This window comes from Danaus plexippus, chromosome 25 (assembly GCF_018135715.1).
Source record: "Danaus plexippus chromosome 25, MEX_DaPlex, whole genome shotgun sequence".
Taxonomy (NCBI): domain Eukaryota; kingdom Metazoa; phylum Arthropoda; class Insecta; order Lepidoptera; family Nymphalidae; genus Danaus; species Danaus plexippus.
Genome location: NC_083553.1, coordinates 699,236 through 718,260, shown reverse-complemented (window position 1 = coordinate 718,260; position 19,025 = coordinate 699,236). Strand labels below are relative to the sequence as shown.

Sequence of the window (19,025 nt, the reverse complement as noted above, 5' to 3'; positions counted from 1 at the left end):
TATTTTTGCATTTTTTTTGTTAAAGTTTATAAATTGACTAAAATATATTTTATAAAATTATTAAAATTAAAATTACAACAAGATTTTTATCGTTTCGAAAAAAAAAAAATGTTCCTTATCAGGATACATTTGCAATACGCTTTTGTTTTAAGAATAACATTTATTATTTATAATAAGAAAAGAAAAGTATATGCGGTTTACCAAAATACAGAATAAATATCTTTATCTCATATATTACATTCTGACCACTCCAAGGTGTGAAAGGGGTTCTAACAACTAAAAACTCTTATAATCATTATTAATAGAAGAATGAGAGCAATATTCTTTAAATGTTACAAACACTGCCATCTAGCGTATAATTACATGTATCTTACACAAATTATAAGCTTACTTAGCAGCAATAGAGTTACTTTCTGCTTTCATAGGTGGCACTTTCTTTAAAAATATTGTAGATTGTCTTCTCTCTCCGTCTTCACAATAATCAATGAAAGACGGGAAAATAATATGAACTGAATAAATCTTATATAATTGTGACGACTAAAATTAATTTACTTATAAAATATTAAATTGAAAAAATTCATTTATAGATATTATTATTCTTAGAATTATATATACATATTTTTAAAACTAATAATAAAAAAAAATCTGACTAAAAGGAAAGTTTTGTATCCCGGATTATCTTTAATGACACGAATTGATGTTTGGGGTCATGGGTTTTTACATTTTGCAAATAACTTTTGTTCCTCTTCTATTAAGAACAAGAAAGCTTTATATATATTTAAAAATAACTTTTACAAAACAGCCAGAACTTTTTAACAACAAAATATTATAACCGAGAAATTTATTAAAATAGAATACTTACTTAACCTATATACATATTAATATAAATATATTAGGTACTCGTGTCTCCTCACAATCAAATCTCACATTTGATACCTATATTGTAAATAGCATTAAATGTAACAAATCCGCCATCTTGGATGTGACGCCATTTTATATAAAGTATGACGTCACACATGTGACCACACGCTATAGTCCAAACTGGGCTCTTAAACAAAGGTTCAGATCAATCCGTTGAGGATATCGGCTTCAAAATTAAGTTAAAAGATTTCAGACGTTCTTATAACTTACATACATATACTGCAAAGATAATAAGCTCATATAAAATAATAGATTATGTAAATTAATAAAAAATAAAAACAAACAACAATAATTATAATATGTATTTAAATTGTATGATTGTGTAATCGGATACCAAGGAAGCATAACATGTAAGAAATATGCGCAGTATTGTAATATTCAAGAAACATTGTCAAAATATTTCAAACTATCATTAGATTAAGATAATATAAATATATACGTATCGTAAATTTATAATTAATAAGATATTAATTAAATTGTATTTACCCACTCAAAGCGCCATCTATGTACATAGAACTACAACTCCTAGTCTAGAAAATAATTCCAGTATACTGCATAGTGTACACAGTCCATTTGCTATCCTAATGTATGTACTATATCATATAAAAGTTTTGTTAAAACACGTTCAGCTTTTCTCACGTTAAAGAGTAAGAAACACTCATCTATAACAATTCCTTTACAGATTTTATGTCCACAGTCTAATTACAGTGATTTACATTTACCTACTGTTTTAATTACACTGTATCATGTTACGAAAGATTTATACTAATATTCTGATATGAAATTATCTAATACATTTTTATTTTACTAATTAATAATATTAAATTATACAGTAAGTAATAAAAATCTCGTGGAAATCTGTAATCAATCGTGAATTCTCCAAACCTAGTATCAACTAAAAATATATCTATGTATATATATATCTACATATATATTTAGTAGTAATTATATATATATATATATATATATATATGTATATTCTTAAATAGTATATCAATAAATGGCTTCGCTAAAGTATTTTATAATGAATGTACGTCGTGAGAACGTATGATTAAGTCACCTCCCGGCGCCTGTAGCGTCCAACGTAATATTAAATTAATTAATAATGTAGAAATATAAATATTATACATAACATTAATAAATAATTACTGCAACTTTATTGTATTCGTTATATCATCTTAATTTTGTTTACTTAAACTTCAAACTGACATCTCTATAGTTAAAATTTCTTTTCTTTAAATAATACAACCATTAAAAAATAATCTTATTGAAATGTTCAATTGAATCGTATGTTCATAACGATCTATTAAATTGACAGTCAAAATAAACGAACATATTTTTATAGGTTTCAGGGAAACACGTCAATATTTTTAACACACGCACACATGGACGGTGTGTTGTGTACACGTGTGTGTGTGTGTGTGTGTGTGTAGTGTTGCAATCCCTTAAATAGGGCAATCCGACTACTAATAGATAAAAACAGGACCGGCTTCACATTCATACAAAAAAAAAACTATAATATATGTACTAGTTTTTGCCCGCGACTCCGTCCTCGTGAACATCAGAGTTGAGCTCAGAGATAAATATATACCTAGTGTGTTTAGAGAATGCATATAGGAACCTCGCTGGGATTTTTTCATTTTCAATAACGCAGATAGCGACCGCAGCGCCATCTGCCGGGCTGATTTGTGAATCTAAACTAGCTGAGGCTCCATATAAATGTACACAGAAACAAATCATTCAAATCGGTCCAGCCGTTAAGGACGAGTTCAGTGACACGCGTACCGTAAAACTAGACATATAAACTTTTTCATTTGTCTCTTCATATATATTTTAGAATAACTTATGATCCAGCCACACAATAGAGGAAATGTGAAGACAAATATAACTTTTACATCTTATTTTATGAAAGAATGGTAACGATAAAAGATAAAAGGCACTCACAGCGTGGCTGGTCGGAGGTATGCGCTGCTAGAACTGGTTAGATCTCGGGTAATATACCTTAGTATTCTTCAACAAATACATCAGATATTTAATAATTACAATCATATTAAAAGGGCGAGTACTCGACATGCCTACACTAGCTCCGCCCCGCGGCTGTACTCACATTGATACAAAAAATATATTTGATGACATTATATTGACGGTGATGGATAAAAATTCATTTTCAATAAAATTATATATATATATTAATAAGCCCATCAAAATCCGTGTCTGTTATTAAAGTTAAAAACACTGTTTGCATTTTGAGTATACTTTTAGGTCATTCGTATGTGTGTGTGTGTGTCTGTGTGAGTGTGTGTGTGTGATAACTTCACTATAGTTTTCTCTAAGAGCCCGTCCCGCAGTTTGATATACTGATACGAATAATAACTATATCATTAACCGAACTACTTAATATTATAGTTAAGTCGCAACTATATAACCTTAGTATGGGTTATATGTGAACACGGACAGTATGCTGTATCTGTCACACTGTCCTGTCGTTCTCGGAGTCCTGATGAGCCTCCTCGATAGTCTTTTCTTCATGATACCGTCCAAGGCCGTCCACAATACAGTTCAGAGGTCACCAGCTCTGATTGACCAACTCATTTGTAAACAATCGTCGTATGCTAATACATTGTCTTTTACTTTTGGGATCATCCACTGGCGTCCTGAGGGTCTAGTGTTGATGGTTTTATACGAAACATTATAAACGACATACATACATGCATACATGCATATATGTAACATTTTAACGGTTTTAATTTAATAATTTTGTTAATAAATCTATGTGAAGTTAATTTGACTCAATAACAATAGTTTTGTTATAATTACACTTATAAACTTCAATACTATAGTATATTTACGATGAAGAGTGTTTGTCTCTTTGTTTGAATTCACGATCTCGGAAACTACTGCGGTTATTTGAAATATCCTTATTTTTTAGTAATCACACTTATTTAGAAAGATTTTATTTACTCTCACGATGGAAAACAACATCTGAGTATGAATGAGAGATGCTACGTGCTTTATTAGGGGATAATGTACAGGGTGATTATAAATAGGCATGTATGTTTTGAGGTTGATTTGTATTATTTAGATATATATATATTTAGATTAGATATATTCATTATAATAATATTAGTACTTTCATGTATATATCACTCGCTACAAGTTACAAAAACGTGTGTACACTCGTACAGCTCTATGTATTATAATTTACATTAATTCCTATACTAATTGTATAATACTATATAAATATAATTTTATTGTACTGTATATATAATAATACAATGATTTTTAATAGTACGCATTCCTTTATAAAAACTTCCAAAACATGAACGTTAAATGTCCGCGTCGTGTGGGCTACCTGACACACTTTCGTTTGTAAGGAACGCCTCGCACACAGCGCGGTACAACACACACAATACACTTATAATATGTTATAATATTTCAACAACAAATTATACATATAAAATGATTCATTAAATCATATAATCATTACATTCATTTCAATTATATAAATGAATGTAATCCTTACATTTAACTGGATTACATTTTTTTTTGTTTTATCCGATTTAATACGAATTTCCGTCTATCGGAATTACATTTTAACGTTTCATTTAATCGTATTATAGGCGTGAATGTATATAAAAATGAATGTAAATGTAATATATACGTTATATAAAATGATGGCATTAGACCGCAGAGACCTCATTCGCGAAAGTGAGAGTCGCTTGCGTAACTTTAAACTTATGACGCCCCGTTGGGATTCGTGGATGCTATTATAGATCTTATGCCTATAGAGATAGGGGCTAGTTTCGAATGAAAGGATTCATTTGCAGTTTTTAGGTATGATGACTCGTTTTGAGTGGGAGCTGAAGGTTTGTGCTTAATATCCTGTTACTTATATTAAATATATATATATATATATAATTTTTAATATTTACTATAAATATCTGCCATGACTTATATTTTACTCATTACTGGATAGATTGTAAATAAACGCAAATATTAAATAAATTAACTACACGTTCATTGAGAGAATGTGGATCTTATATATTTAGATTTACATTACATTATAAACATCGTGTATTAATAATATAATAAATGATCGTTTTTATGACATGACAATGATATGATATTATAATGATAGAAGAAAATTACCTGGGAAAAGAAAAATGATGTGTAATATTACGTATCAGAGAATGAAGGAATGATATTTTTTACGTTTGTTCATATATTATATAAGGTTATCACACTTAATTCCGAGGATATGAGCTGCCTGCGAGAGCTTATCGTCCCAGGTCTCCAGGTCTCTAGGTCTTCTGATCTCCAGGTCTGTACCAGCATTGCGTGTCGGTGACTGGGTTACCGGCGCGGTTGCATCACAACCACTTTCTGCTGTCGCTCGCCTACTTACCCACTGACTGAGACGTGCAGACATCATGGATTGGACGTTTGACCAACGACACTAATGTTTTAGTACAAATAATAGTTTATATACCAATCTTTCTATATATTCATACCAATTTAACATTTTTTGATTATAATTATATATATTTTTAGCTTTAAATAGTTATGTTATTATAGGTTTAAAATCTACTGAATTCGTATAAAAGATTATCATAATTACACAGTAAATTATAATTTATTAAAAAATGTTATTGATAATAAACAATGCGTCGATATTATAGAATGTCAATGTTATATAAAGAGCCAATTCTCGATGTCAGGACTACATAGCGCCGGCGCATTGCATCACACCCGTTCACCGCAACCCCACCAGCGGTCCGTTACTGCTTCTTTTGCACTTTTTAATTAAACCTATGACGGAGTATTCTAAATTCAAATCCATTCAAATTTGGAACCCCCCACCCTCCTCCCATTAGCTGAATTTTCCATTTGACAGTTCCGTAATCGCCACATAAACCTATATGTAATTTGAATTTGGAACACTCATTAATCGCTTCCTATTGGCCGGAACATTTCTATTTCACTGAATTATGTAACTGATTTGAATTTAAAAAAACATTCGAAATTTAAATGATAACGAACGTTCCATTGAACCAGATTGATGTTAATTTGGAATTTAAATTAACCTATTTTGTATTCAAACACTTTTTGTTCTTTTGATGTTTATTATTACTCATGTGTTTCAGATAATTTTAAATTAAATTTTCTAATTATGTACCACTTTAAATACATTCTTATTTATTTTACTACGAATTAATGAAATAGTTTAATTTCAATCTGTTCCAAAGAAACTTATTAATAATATACGTTCTATATAAAAAAATAAAATTATTATAGTTAAAAAAAATAACGGAAATTGAGTTAATGAGATTAATGGAAGAATTAATTGTTTGATTGCAACATTAAATATATTAATGATAATTAAATTTTGGGCCTTTTAATTTTTAATCGTTTTGATTGCTTGAGTTTGTTTAGTTTATAGAAACATATTTTTTTTATGAATTTATATCTGATCTCGTTTGAATTACTTAACGGACTTTACCAATATCGGTGTAGACTTATAAGTGTAATATAGTGTATAGTAAAATTATAAATCCTTAATATTTGATCCTTAAGATAATTGCTTACATTTATTACCTTGAAAGTGAAAAAAACTATTTAATGTAATATTTACTGGCTGCACTATAACAATAGCTTCATAACTTAAACAAATGACAACTCATTATTTTAAATAAAATCTCTATCAGATTAATGTAAGCTGAATGATATTGTTTATTTTTTTTTATATAATCTGTCTTGTTAGCTCTCTAACGGTTATTTTTGTTCTGTGTACTGATTATATAAGCTGAAAGTGTTTTTTTTTATCTTGATTTTTGCCTATACCTCTAAAATTCTCTACGGACCACCTGCTCTATCAAGTAGGATTTCAGTGATATCCAATATGAAATAATTTCTACATCTCTAAGAACCAAAACCTTGTCTTGTCTTAATTCGTATTAATGTATATTTAATTTAAAAAAATGTATAATTTTATCAAAATACATATAATGTATAATGTTCAGACCGCTTACTGTGATATCATATAACGCTGAATTACCAAAATATATTTCAATGTACTGGGTCATAAACACGTGTTGTAGAACTTGTGATTGACAGACAGGACACACGTTTATATATAATTTTAAAGAGGTTATAAAATGTTGATATTATTCTCTATTTATTTACTACGTTACTAGAATTCCCAGCAATGATCATTTATATTACAAAGACTTACATTAATCAACACATACTATCAACGCAACCCTCTGATAGATTAAAGGGTCTGTCATAATAAATTCCTTTAAATCGATGTACTATAACGTTTATGTAAAAAAATACCTAAAAGCAGATTTGATTATAGTATAAGTTCTGAGTAGTGATATTATCAAATACAATCGTTTAAAAAAATATATATATTTAAATTTTTTTTTTTTTTTGTTTTTACGGCTCTGGATACGAGTCCTTTTGAGCCTTATATTAAAAAAATGACGTTTAGTGTTGCCATTGTCAAATCATTTGAATAGTGATGCGATAATACAGATATTTTTTATAGTGTTCATCGGTAAATATTTAACTTGCTAGTCATACTGTTTAAAACTCCTTCTATAAAAACATTTGAATTTTTATTTATTTTTTTATTTTAAGTAAACAGAAAAACAATTTATAAGATTTTATTTTTGCTGTTTCAAAACGTTTTTGTTACAAACTCATAACAATAACGTGGAATCCACATTGTATTTTCTTTGAAAGTTGGTTTTGTTGTGTATTATTTAATCAATTTTATTTATAAATTATTTATCTAATGTTATAAATACAACATAAAATTGAATATCAAAATAGATTTAAGGCAAAATTTAACCATAATTTTCTCTTAAATTTTTTAACGTGTCTGCTATAGTTTTTTGAGCCTTTATATAAATTTAATTAATTTATATTTTATATGAAACTAATATATATAATTAAGGAAATTACATGAATATAGAGATCTATATGATTACCAAAAGCTTGCACTGACCGTACACACGAATAGTTTCTCGTTTCTCCTTAAATAACCGATTTTAATACTATAATACGTGACGATTGATGAATGAAAAACTATTAACGCTCTGTACGTACTGTGGCAATGCAAACCCCGACTAAGGATACAGGTGGAGCTGTGTGCAAAGCTTAGTATCAATTTTAGTCTTGTCTGAATCCACACATTAAGAACACGCCTAATTATCAACTTAGTATGCCTGTTGTATTATTATACAACCGTAATTATTTAATGAATAATTGTCTAATTAAAATATAATTAATAATTATTCGGCGAAATTTTTAATTAATGTCTCAAAATTTAGTCGCCATTTTAAAAAAATATTTTTTTTTTTCATTCAAGACAATGTAAATATGCGCCGATCGATAGTTATATTACAATAGTTTCAATATAATCGGTAATTATAAATGAGATACTTTAATATTTTGACCTTTTGACCTTTAGAAAGTTTCTTCGAACTTTTCAAATCCTCTGTTTAAGACAGATTCAAAGACATTGGAGTTGGTGTAACATACTGTTATAAAAAAATCGTCTTAAATTACATTTTAATGTGTGTTTCATTATATTATTTGACATGTAAATAATACTTAATCAATATTCAAAAAAGTGAGCTTTATCCATTAGTTTTCATGTAAATAAAACCAATGTTCTCGGGTGCACTAAATTTTCATCTCGTCTGCCGGTGATAACGGTTGATGTGAAGTAAACGAAACATCGGGATTATTTAGTTAAAATTATTTAAAAAAGGCGTAGTAATCGGTAAGTATTAGTTTTTATATATATGAGCTTCATATTAAACAAAAATTAGTACGAGTCGACGCAGATATTCGGTGTGAGCAACTCATTCGTCCTAACTTAATGTTTGGGATTTCCAATAATATGCATAGAACTACAAACTATGATCAGAGACTGTGCATTAATGATGAACTCGTGTGAGAACAGATTTAAACAGTCCGATTGAGAACCTCTTTTATTTTGATCCGGTTAAAAATATGTAACGAAGTTTTTTAAATTATTAGAATAGAGGAATTTAAAATATTTGATTTTTATAAATACTAATATTTTTTTACATTAAAAGGATTGTTCGTCTTCCTGTTTAAAGATTTCATAGGTTGCTAAGTACTATTACAGTGTATATTTTGTGAAACATACAAACTTACAGTTAGACGGTTAGATCGATATCACGTTACGTAAACGTTATCAGTCTCCGTGCTGCATCTCGTATCTGTAATCATAAGTCGTGATGATAGCGTCACTGATAACGCTTATCTATTTCTTTGTATTGACTACGTTTTCTTTATATACTTTTTATTTATCTTCTAATAGTAAATATTAGATATATCTATATATAAAATATTAAATAAACAATAATAAAATAATAGTTTATTTTAACGAATTTTATCTTTTATTAAAAACACTTTAAAAGCTTATAAAACAAAAAAATATAAATAAAAAAAATAATTCTAATTATAATTAGAGAAATATTGACCTGCAGTCGCGGAATATCTGGTGGGTCAGATCAGTGAGTGGGTTGTATAAAGTAAACGATAATATTATTATAAAGACCACGGGCCGCGAGCAGGCCTGGGGACCAGGGCCCGAAGACTTTTACTCGCGAAGTTCTCGAGCAGCTTCCTTCCGGTCGCTGGACGGCGGACAGGCTTGCGCGCGCGCCTCGCCAGTTAGCGGCCGGCCCTCGGAGCGAACGCACGTGACGCGGAGTGCATGTGCTGTGACACGGAGGACTGTGAAGTGGAGACCCGCACAGGAACCGCTGGGCCCCTCGGCCCCGGCGGGATGGAATCCCCGCAAATGTACGACCAGGCCGCGGCGCCGCAGCCGCCGCCGCAACCAGACCTCAAGAAGGCCAACGAGGACAAACGGAATGCCTTCCCCCCGCCCGACCTGGACGAGCTTAATGGCCAGGAGATCAGCCTGGACCTGCAGCACCTCATCGAGGACCAGTTCCGGGGGGAGGAGACTATGGCCCTGTTCCAGGAGATACTGCCCGGGGCGAGGTCCCCGCAGCAGAGATCGTTCCCGCGGACTCTGGCCTACATGCCGCAGCCCGTGCACTCGGGGGCCTCCTACGTAGCGCCCGTCCCCAACAACAACCACGAGCAGGCGCCACCAATAAAAGAGGAGCCCCCGGAGCCCCACGACTTCAGGAGATCTGTTTCGTGTGCTCAGTATACGGGTCAATACAACCCCCAGCCTCCCGTGGGTGTGAGTGGTCCTTACGGTGGAGGATTCACGCCACTGCCTCCCCTGGGAGCACCCCTGCTGCCTCCCATGTTGAAACACAAGCCCGCTCCGGCCAGAAGGTCGTCGGGCAAGGTTCTGGACAAAGGTACCGACGAGTACAGGAGGCGAAGGGAACGAAACAACATCGCAGTACGGAAGTCACGCGAGAAGGCAAAGGTCAGGTCCCGGGAGGTGGAGGAAAAGGTGAAGACGCTGCTGAGAGAGAAAGAGGCTCTGCTGAAAAGGCTGGAGGCCGTGACGGGCGAGCTCAGCCTCCACAAACAGATGTACGTCCACCTCATAAACCTGAACCACCCTGAGATCACGGAGTTGTGCCGGTCGATGCTGCAGCTGGGTGCTCCCCATGGAAACGACCACACGCTCTGACCGTAGGTGAGTGTACGTTTGTTGGCTTGTTCCACGTCATCTATAAAACAATAACTAGTCGATGTGTTTTTTACATTTCCTATAATTTTATTGTTATTTTACACTCCGCGTTATGTTCCATTTATTTTCGTGTTGTTTCAGTGTTTTATATTACTATTGAAATCACCAAATTTTATTGATGCATATATTTTTTTCTTTTTTCTCGGCGTTCATTTATTTTCTTTTGTATTTTTTTTTAAATTGCATATAAGAGTTCTGTTCCATATAGTTCATATAGAACCTCTATGAATATAATTTAATAAAATTAATTAAAAAAAATTCAACTCATATTTAGAGCTTTGAATTTGGAAAAGTGTTAAACTCTGCAATAATTTGCAATAGTTTTAAAAGATGGCGTTAGTTTATCGATGATTAATTAAAAAATTTAAATAATAATATGTTTATCAATTAAACAATATGATAGTGGGGGCTGTTCTTAACAAGTTATTATATATATTCGTCTTCGCCTACATTTCCTACTTTTCTTTTGTTGTGACTTTTCTTTTACGTCACGTGTCCCGATCACGTGGCCTGAGTCACTCCATGTTTTCTAAAACATTCAAATAACACTATGAATAATTTATATTAAACAGCTTTGTAGTAATCACAACTTTATCAATTATATATAATATACATTAAATTATATTTCTTTGTTCGTTGCACGTTAGAGAACTGCTATGGCGTTTTTATAACACTTAATTCCTCGAGGACTTTAAAGAGCCCGTATGACATGCATTAGTAATTCAATCTTATATAGTGGTAATAAAGCCAATTTTCGTACACATTAAATGTTATGCTGGATGTTTATAATCCCAATCTCCCGCCATTTTATGACGTCCTGGTACTTTGATGTCAAATCGTTGGTCTGGAAACTAGTGTCGTTTTTTTTTTAATTTAAAATCTCTTCCGCGTTTTCTTTTTTTTTATCAAATTTTAGAGCATTTATCTCAGCCTTGACAGCCTCCAGCTTCCTCTCGGCCAGGGATATGTTATCAATGAAACTATATTTTGGCGAATCAGTTCAAACCATTAGCGGACGTATGTGTGCATTATATTAAAATTCGCTCTAATTATTTCGTTTTGATGTTAGAATCCATTTTAGGAAATATCCTTATGAGAAATAGAGCTTCTATTAAAACCTCTTTGGTATAATAATAATTAAAACACACACAAAGGACCTAACGTAACAAATCTTGACATCAAAACGGACCTACGGCAATGTTAAAATAAAAAAAAAAACCGCGAACGGAATCGAGAACTCGTATTCAGATTCGTTTGTGCAAAACGTACTTCATAACTTTCATTTTCGCTATAAGCGTCACATCGGATATTCGACTTTATCGACTATATAATAGGATTTGTTTTGTTCTGAGCTCTGTCGAAATTTCGCCTGCCCTACTTCCAGCCTTTCGATTGAATTGTTGATTTTAACTATTTCACGTTTGCTTACGGAACAAAAACATTATAGTTCTGAAGTATATCTTTTGTCTTCCTGCTTATAGATCCTTACAAAACACTGAGAACATTCTAGTTGTAGAAAACTTTATACAGACTTATCAAAAATGTATAATGAGACTATTTGAAATACTTTAATGTTAGAGGCAATTTTTTAAATGTATTATATATCGTCTTTATTATAACTTAATACCCTTTGGCTTAGTCTTCTCGTGATTATACCTTATATATATATAGATGTCTGATTGTCTGTCTATACTTGTGCATTTATAGATGTAGAGAAAGCACTAATTTACTAATGAGATCCATATACGAACTAAATTAACTCTATTAGCACTGATTCAAATAAGGCTCTCTGAACACTATTACCTGATTACGACTTCTACAACAATGACTTTTCTACATTATACATAATTAAAAAAATAATTATTAATAATGTGTTTAATGTAATTTCAAAGAATATAATTTTTTAAGTTAGATTTGAGTAATACAGCTGTTATAATATGAGCATTTGTGAATAGTTTGGTTTATTATGTATGAATTTGATATATATATATATATATATATAATGTTTCACAATATTTGTCGTGTCTGTGATCAGCCTTATCCTCACAAGGATCTGTTCACGATGAATCAATGTGTGCGTGCGGTCTGGTGTGTGTGTATGTTTGTGTGTGTGTGTGTAGCTTTCACTTTTTTTTGTGTGTCTTTTGTATTTTGGACGATACTATGTAAGAAATATGTATATATTAAATTTTATTTTTCACTTATGTATAATTTAAATATATATAATTGTATGTATGTCTATATATATATATATTTCTTAATGAATTCATCTAAACTTTATTCAAATTGGTTGTTGGATTTTTTCTATTTTATTTTTATTTATAAAGTAGGTATATGTGTTAAATAATTAATGATCAGCTATCAAAGCTCATTTTTAAACGTAGTCTGGACGAAAAGTCTCAAAAATTCTAAATTATATCTTGTATTCACAATTTCTTTTACTAATACAGTATTATTAAAGTTCAAAAAAATCTTTGCGTGTAAAATAATGTATATTCTAATTAAAAAAGGTCTCCCGTAACTGACAAACAGACTAACAAACTAACTATATCACCATTAATATTATTACGGGTTAAGTATTCAGGTGATTTCCACTTCTTTAAATTGTAAACCACAATCAGTGTCGCAACCCAGGCAGCGAGGTGTCGACACTGTATGTATGTCAGGTTACGTCATACTTCATAAAATAATATAAAATAAATAAAAAAAATCATTTACAACCAACTGATAAATAATAGTTGGTGCGGTATTGTATAACGCGGCCCGGTTGGAAAGTCGTCTCAAAAGAGAAACTTCGATACCTTTGTTGCCCAAAATACATCGGCGTTCAGATGTATTTTAATGTCATATTCGAGATTTACTCTTATTTATGAACATTCATATTAAAATACGCGTATTTTTTTTGTTTTTACTATTACACATACATTACTAAAAATGTCACAAAATCTCGAAAAGATAATCCTTCAATATATTTATTAAAAATCATATGTTAAAATTAATCTACATCAGAATATAAACATTATTGACCTATATTTTGCTTCGTGTCCTGAGAATTTAAAAAGTCGATATACCACTATATTTTTATCATTAATAGTTAGTTAATCTTTTTGTCTGTTCGTTCATTCCCTTTATTCTATTCCATACTATTATATAATAAAAGTAAAATAAAACAAACATACGACCTTGTCTCATAACCATTACAATATATTCACCCTCCTTAGTAATAAAATCATAATATATATTTGTTATTTATTGTAAAAATTATGTCTCGTTATTAAGTTTCTTATATACTTATTATAGTGATATAAATGATATGTCGTAATAATATTTTTTTAAATGGCCACGTTTCCGCCGTCATGGCTTCCAACGTGACTTAAAGTTTGCAAGTCGAAAGCTTAGTAACGACGGATATTTTTATATAATTTTTTTTTTGTCATATATTTAGTCGCTTTTATATTCGTCCGAAAATATATATAAATAACCCTTTATATATAATCAGAACAAAAATTATTTATACCAATACATAATGTTAATTTAACGTAAATAAATTTTAACTTAAAAGAACTTTGATATTATTTTTTTAGGTATGTAATAGTAATTTAAAAAAATTGGATTAACTAATTACGTATTTGAGTTAACAGTCATATTCGATCGAAAATATCGATGTTAGATTTAGTAATAATTGTACACAATCATAAGTAAACAGAAAATGTTGACGTTTTAAAGTTATTAAAAAAGAGTTAAGCGAAAAACTCTGTTTATAACATATAAATGAGCGAAGTTAAGACCTTTCAGAATTGACGTTAATATTCCAAGCTGTTATTAGCTATCAGTTAGTGAAGAGTTCAGTTAAACTAACCGGGCACGGTTAAAACTACGGTATCGTATCATTATTTGGGGCATCGATAGAGCGACATAGATCCGCTATCAACAAACAAACAAACAAGATATATATCGATAGATTATATTCTTAAAGTAAAGATTCTATGACCCAATGATCTCGCTACATGAGATTTTCGACTGAACGCTTGCAAGTACAAGTGTATTTTCAAGCTGATATTCTTTGGACTTAAGACACGTACATTTATCTTACTTCGAAATAACTAAGCGGTAGTAGGTAATATATAGTATATTTGATCGTTTTGTAAATAGAAATTAGTAGGTTATTTTTAAATTAAACTTCCCTTAAATTTCTTGTAAGTTATTTCTAATATACATTAAGTTTATATTGAATTCTAATCGTGTAAAATTATTAAAAATAACAGTTTCGTAATCGCTACTATTTTAAGTTTATCAGTGTGATAACGCTTTGGATACATTGAGCCCTTTCAATATTAATAAGTCACTGAATCACTAAAAACTGTGACTAATTTGTATAGCATTTATTTATTTGTTGTTTGTTTTGAACTGTATTTAAATAAGTCGTAGTTTCAAACTGTTACGATACTTAATCAGTATAAATTAGTGAAATGGTTCATTGATTGATTAATGTAAGTGTATTATTGAAATATACATATTTTTTATATCTTTTCTTAATAATACTATAAGGAAAACTCGATACAAAATGTGTGTCATGCAGATTCAAAACTCGTTTAAAATCCTTAAGTAATATCTGAGTAACATGCCCGTCCTCACGTCCGCACGCCGCACCGGCCGCGCGATGAATGACAATCTACATGTCACTTTCACTGCGCGCGTGTGTGCGTGAGACGCCATGTTGGTTTTTTTTATTATTAATTCAACCCACATTTGAGATCCATTACGTCATAATGATTTTATTTTGACTTTTTGGGTTTCTGTGTAATGGTATAGAAATTGAATAATATTTTATACATAATACCGTTTTTTTTAAAAGCTCCGTTCATTGAGTAAGGTAATCTTTTTGTTTTTTTTTTTATATATATTTTTTATGTCAATCTATTCGTTGAAAGTAAAAGTTATATTATCTAATAAAACCTCCTTCGAGTATGTCTTAATGCAAGTGGATAGTGTTTTGCTACACTAGTAATTTAAATATTCTAACAATGATCTATTTTATAAAATTCTTATCATACACGTGGTTGAGTGCAACGGCCATGCACCGCGGGGTCATTGAGCCCCAAACTGTGATTTTTCTATGACGCTAGAATCATCTCTATCGTGTACCATTGTAGAGATGGTTTGAAACCCTTTACATGATAAAGCTCTTTGATATAAAACAACGTTAATATATGAAGACGACAATTGAATGTTATTATTTTTTATATTCACGATAAATGTAAAAAAGTTAAATATTAATTCATATGAATGTACCTAGCAGAAGTTTATAAAAGTTCCGTATTAATATTATAAACATATGATGTTTAATAGTCTTTGTATTTATTGTAATAATAAATAAGGTGTCTTAAAAGTGTAATATGAAGTGTGCACTTTAACCAACCAGTCGCTGGAAGCTTCTACGATATAAACAGGAATGTTCTAGAGTCTAACTATCGATTCACATATCTTTGAAATCAATTCAGTCTGATTACGATGTGTTCTTGACTTTATAACTGTTATATTGTCATAATTTTCGGTTATGGCAACACACGTGCTGTTTCGCACGCGCTACTTTCTAATAACATTCAACTTCAAAAAAATATATATAATAATAGTGACGTAAGAGCGTCAGTGGGATATTAGGTCTGTGGAACATTGCGCAAGAGTTATGCAACTGTGAAAGTAGCACAGCCAGCTTCCGCGGTTATATAACACATCTTATATACACGGGCTTGACTGAATGGATGGCTAATGGGACGGTAACCGTGAAATCTATTAGTTAAATATACGGCCGGTTTAACTATTCGATGTTCATAGCGGACACTGCGAGCTAAAGTCAGATATCGTTTATATAAAGAGAAAATTATATATATTTATTTCTTTGGTATTTTATCCTACGATAAGTTGTAGTTGGAAATATTGATTTCTTTTGCATATTTTTTTTTTGTTAATCTAAGTCGGTTAACTACAAAATTCTCAAAACGTACTTAGGTCAAAAACTCGTCATCGATCAAGTAGTGTGATTGATGTGATGTAACTTTATAGCGTTTAAGATCTTTGTAACACTAGCTGACTCCCCCAGCTTTGCCTATTAACCCGGATGTTACGATCCAAATATAAATTAATATATGCATTATTTTCGTTACTTATAAGTTTTAAAGAAAATGCGACACAAACAAACGCTATTCCCCGACTTTCCCTATTTACGCTTTATTGAGAGCTATTATCTTAATTTGTATGTTTGTATGTGTTATGTATAACTAATAACATTTCTGTATTGTTTCAGACGTATCCATTGAAGGGACCGTGATAAGTGCATTACATAGACGATAGTGTCTGTTTGTCTGTAAGGTAACCGTGCAGAGGAATAATTGTGATTTTTACACTTTAATATTATATTATAGTATAATGGGAACAGATTACAAAATGGCCGCTAGGAAGTGATCTCAATTGTCTGCGGCCAATATTTTTTTATCTGTGTAGTCATAATTTTTCCTATAGTTTTTTCTTTATCTTTCTTTTTATTATTGAACGGAGTTATTAGTATGTTGTATTCCTGCTGAGGCACTACGCCCTACCCTCACTGCCAGAGACGATTTAATTTGTTTCTTATTGTTTTAAACACGAAAACCATTTGTAGATGTCGCTAGATCGCTCGTTTAACACATTCACTAAATTCATTTCGCTCTATACTTAATCTTGTTAATGTAATATATAGGAATAATTGTAATTATTATGTAAATCGGTTGTATATAATAAATATTTTTGTTTTTTTCTTTTTTGGAAACCTATTTTCTGTCTTACATCTTCCGCTACATCAAACGAGTGACTTAAATTATTTATGCTGTACATTATCACACTAGATGGAGACGTTATTATATATGATATATATATGAATGTTTGTAAATAATAGATGTAATGGATAACTCTGTAAGGTATATTGTTGATGTGTAAAATGTTTATTCCTATTATGTACCTTGTTGTTATAAATATAAGGAGTAATCTTTTGAGTACAATGGTACCTTAAGCGGGTCATAGGCCACGATACGGTAGGCTGTACGCCTTGTGGCTCTGTGGCTAGTTAATCTATGGGGTTGGAGTCAAACGGGTCTCGAAACATAGTTACCACGGATCATGCAATAGATTCTACAAGCCAATGAAATTTGATAAGTTTTTTTTTTATTATTTTATATATTCTTGTTTAATTTATTCCACCATCCCTCTGAGCGTTCATTGGTCTGTAGACGTTAATTTAGGTGAAACTGTTATTCCGTCCCGTTTTATAATTAAGTTTTTAAGTCTATATATTTTATATTTTAATGTAATTTTATAAAAAAATTTAAGTACGTCGGTCTGCACAGACTGTAGACGAGATCAAAGATATTAGAGGCTCGATCGTGCATTTTGAAATTATACTTAGATTATCTCGTCTGAAGTCTGCGTCGACCCAAAGCCGAGGCCAAGAAACCTAGTTTCAAATCTTTTTTTCTTATTTAATTTTTATTGAATTGTTGATTTTTGTTTTATTTTTATTTTTTTTTTCAAAATGGTGCTAAACTTCATTCTTCGTAGAACCAAAGACTTTGTTATTGTTTCTGACTTGTTTTTTTTTGTTTCCATGTAACGCTATTCTTTCCTAGAGGTGGCCTTTTTGACAAAACTGTAATATAGGTGCAAGTAATATAATAAATACTTATTTAATATAAAACCTTTTTTCATTACACCCAAAAATCTGATCGGATTCTGATACCTTATTAATAATGTCAATTATGTAAAAATATACTTTTTAGATCCAAATAAATGCATCAGTAAAGAACAAAAGTTCTTTAAAAAAAAAATGTCAAGTGTAATAAAGCCTGGAACAATTTAAAGTGTTGTCTGTCGGCGCATGGTCACTGTTTTTAACAGAAAAACAGCTGATCAGCTGATTATGAAAAAAAAAAACACTTAGGAGTTGAATCGTGAAGAAATTAAACATAATTAAAAAAAAAAACTGACAATACAATAATTATTACGTATTTTTTTTATATAACTCTAAACTAATATATTTTACGTTAAGCTATTAGAAGTTAATCATACATATATTATACATATACGTGTGTCTGTATCTGGTGAATCATATCTGTCTGCATTCTTCTCACGCAGTACATAAACTAAAATAGTTCAGCCTGTATGTCGAGTACTATATGTAATAGCCAATGCCAATTATACAAATATAAAACTACAAACTTTGCGTGTCAAGTGTGACAACGTAACTTGTGGTAAGCGTAATATATAATTTAAGTAAAATTAATATTTTCGAATGAATTCGTTTCTTATTATTATTTTTAACTACAATCTCCGGACGTTTCGGTTACTTTGT

The 19,025-nt window shown here is 30.9% G+C and overlaps 1 protein-coding gene across 1 annotated transcript; it reads left to right on the top strand.

The window, feature by feature from the left end:
* The first annotated feature begins 9,649 nt into the window (after nucleotides 1–9,649).
* Nucleotides 9,650–18,371, top strand: LOC133319557 (CCAAT/enhancer-binding protein-like). The gene is made up of 2 exons (XM_061524595.1): nucleotides 9,650–10,591; nucleotides 16,950–18,371. Exon 1 carries the CDS (start codon nucleotides 9,680–9,682, stop codon nucleotides 10,583–10,585), a length of 906 nt encoding a protein of 301 aa, XP_061380579.1. The 5' UTR covers nucleotides 9,650–9,679; the 3' UTR covers nucleotides 10,586–10,591; nucleotides 16,950–18,371.
* The last annotated feature ends 654 nt before the right edge of the window (nucleotides 18,372–19,025 follow it).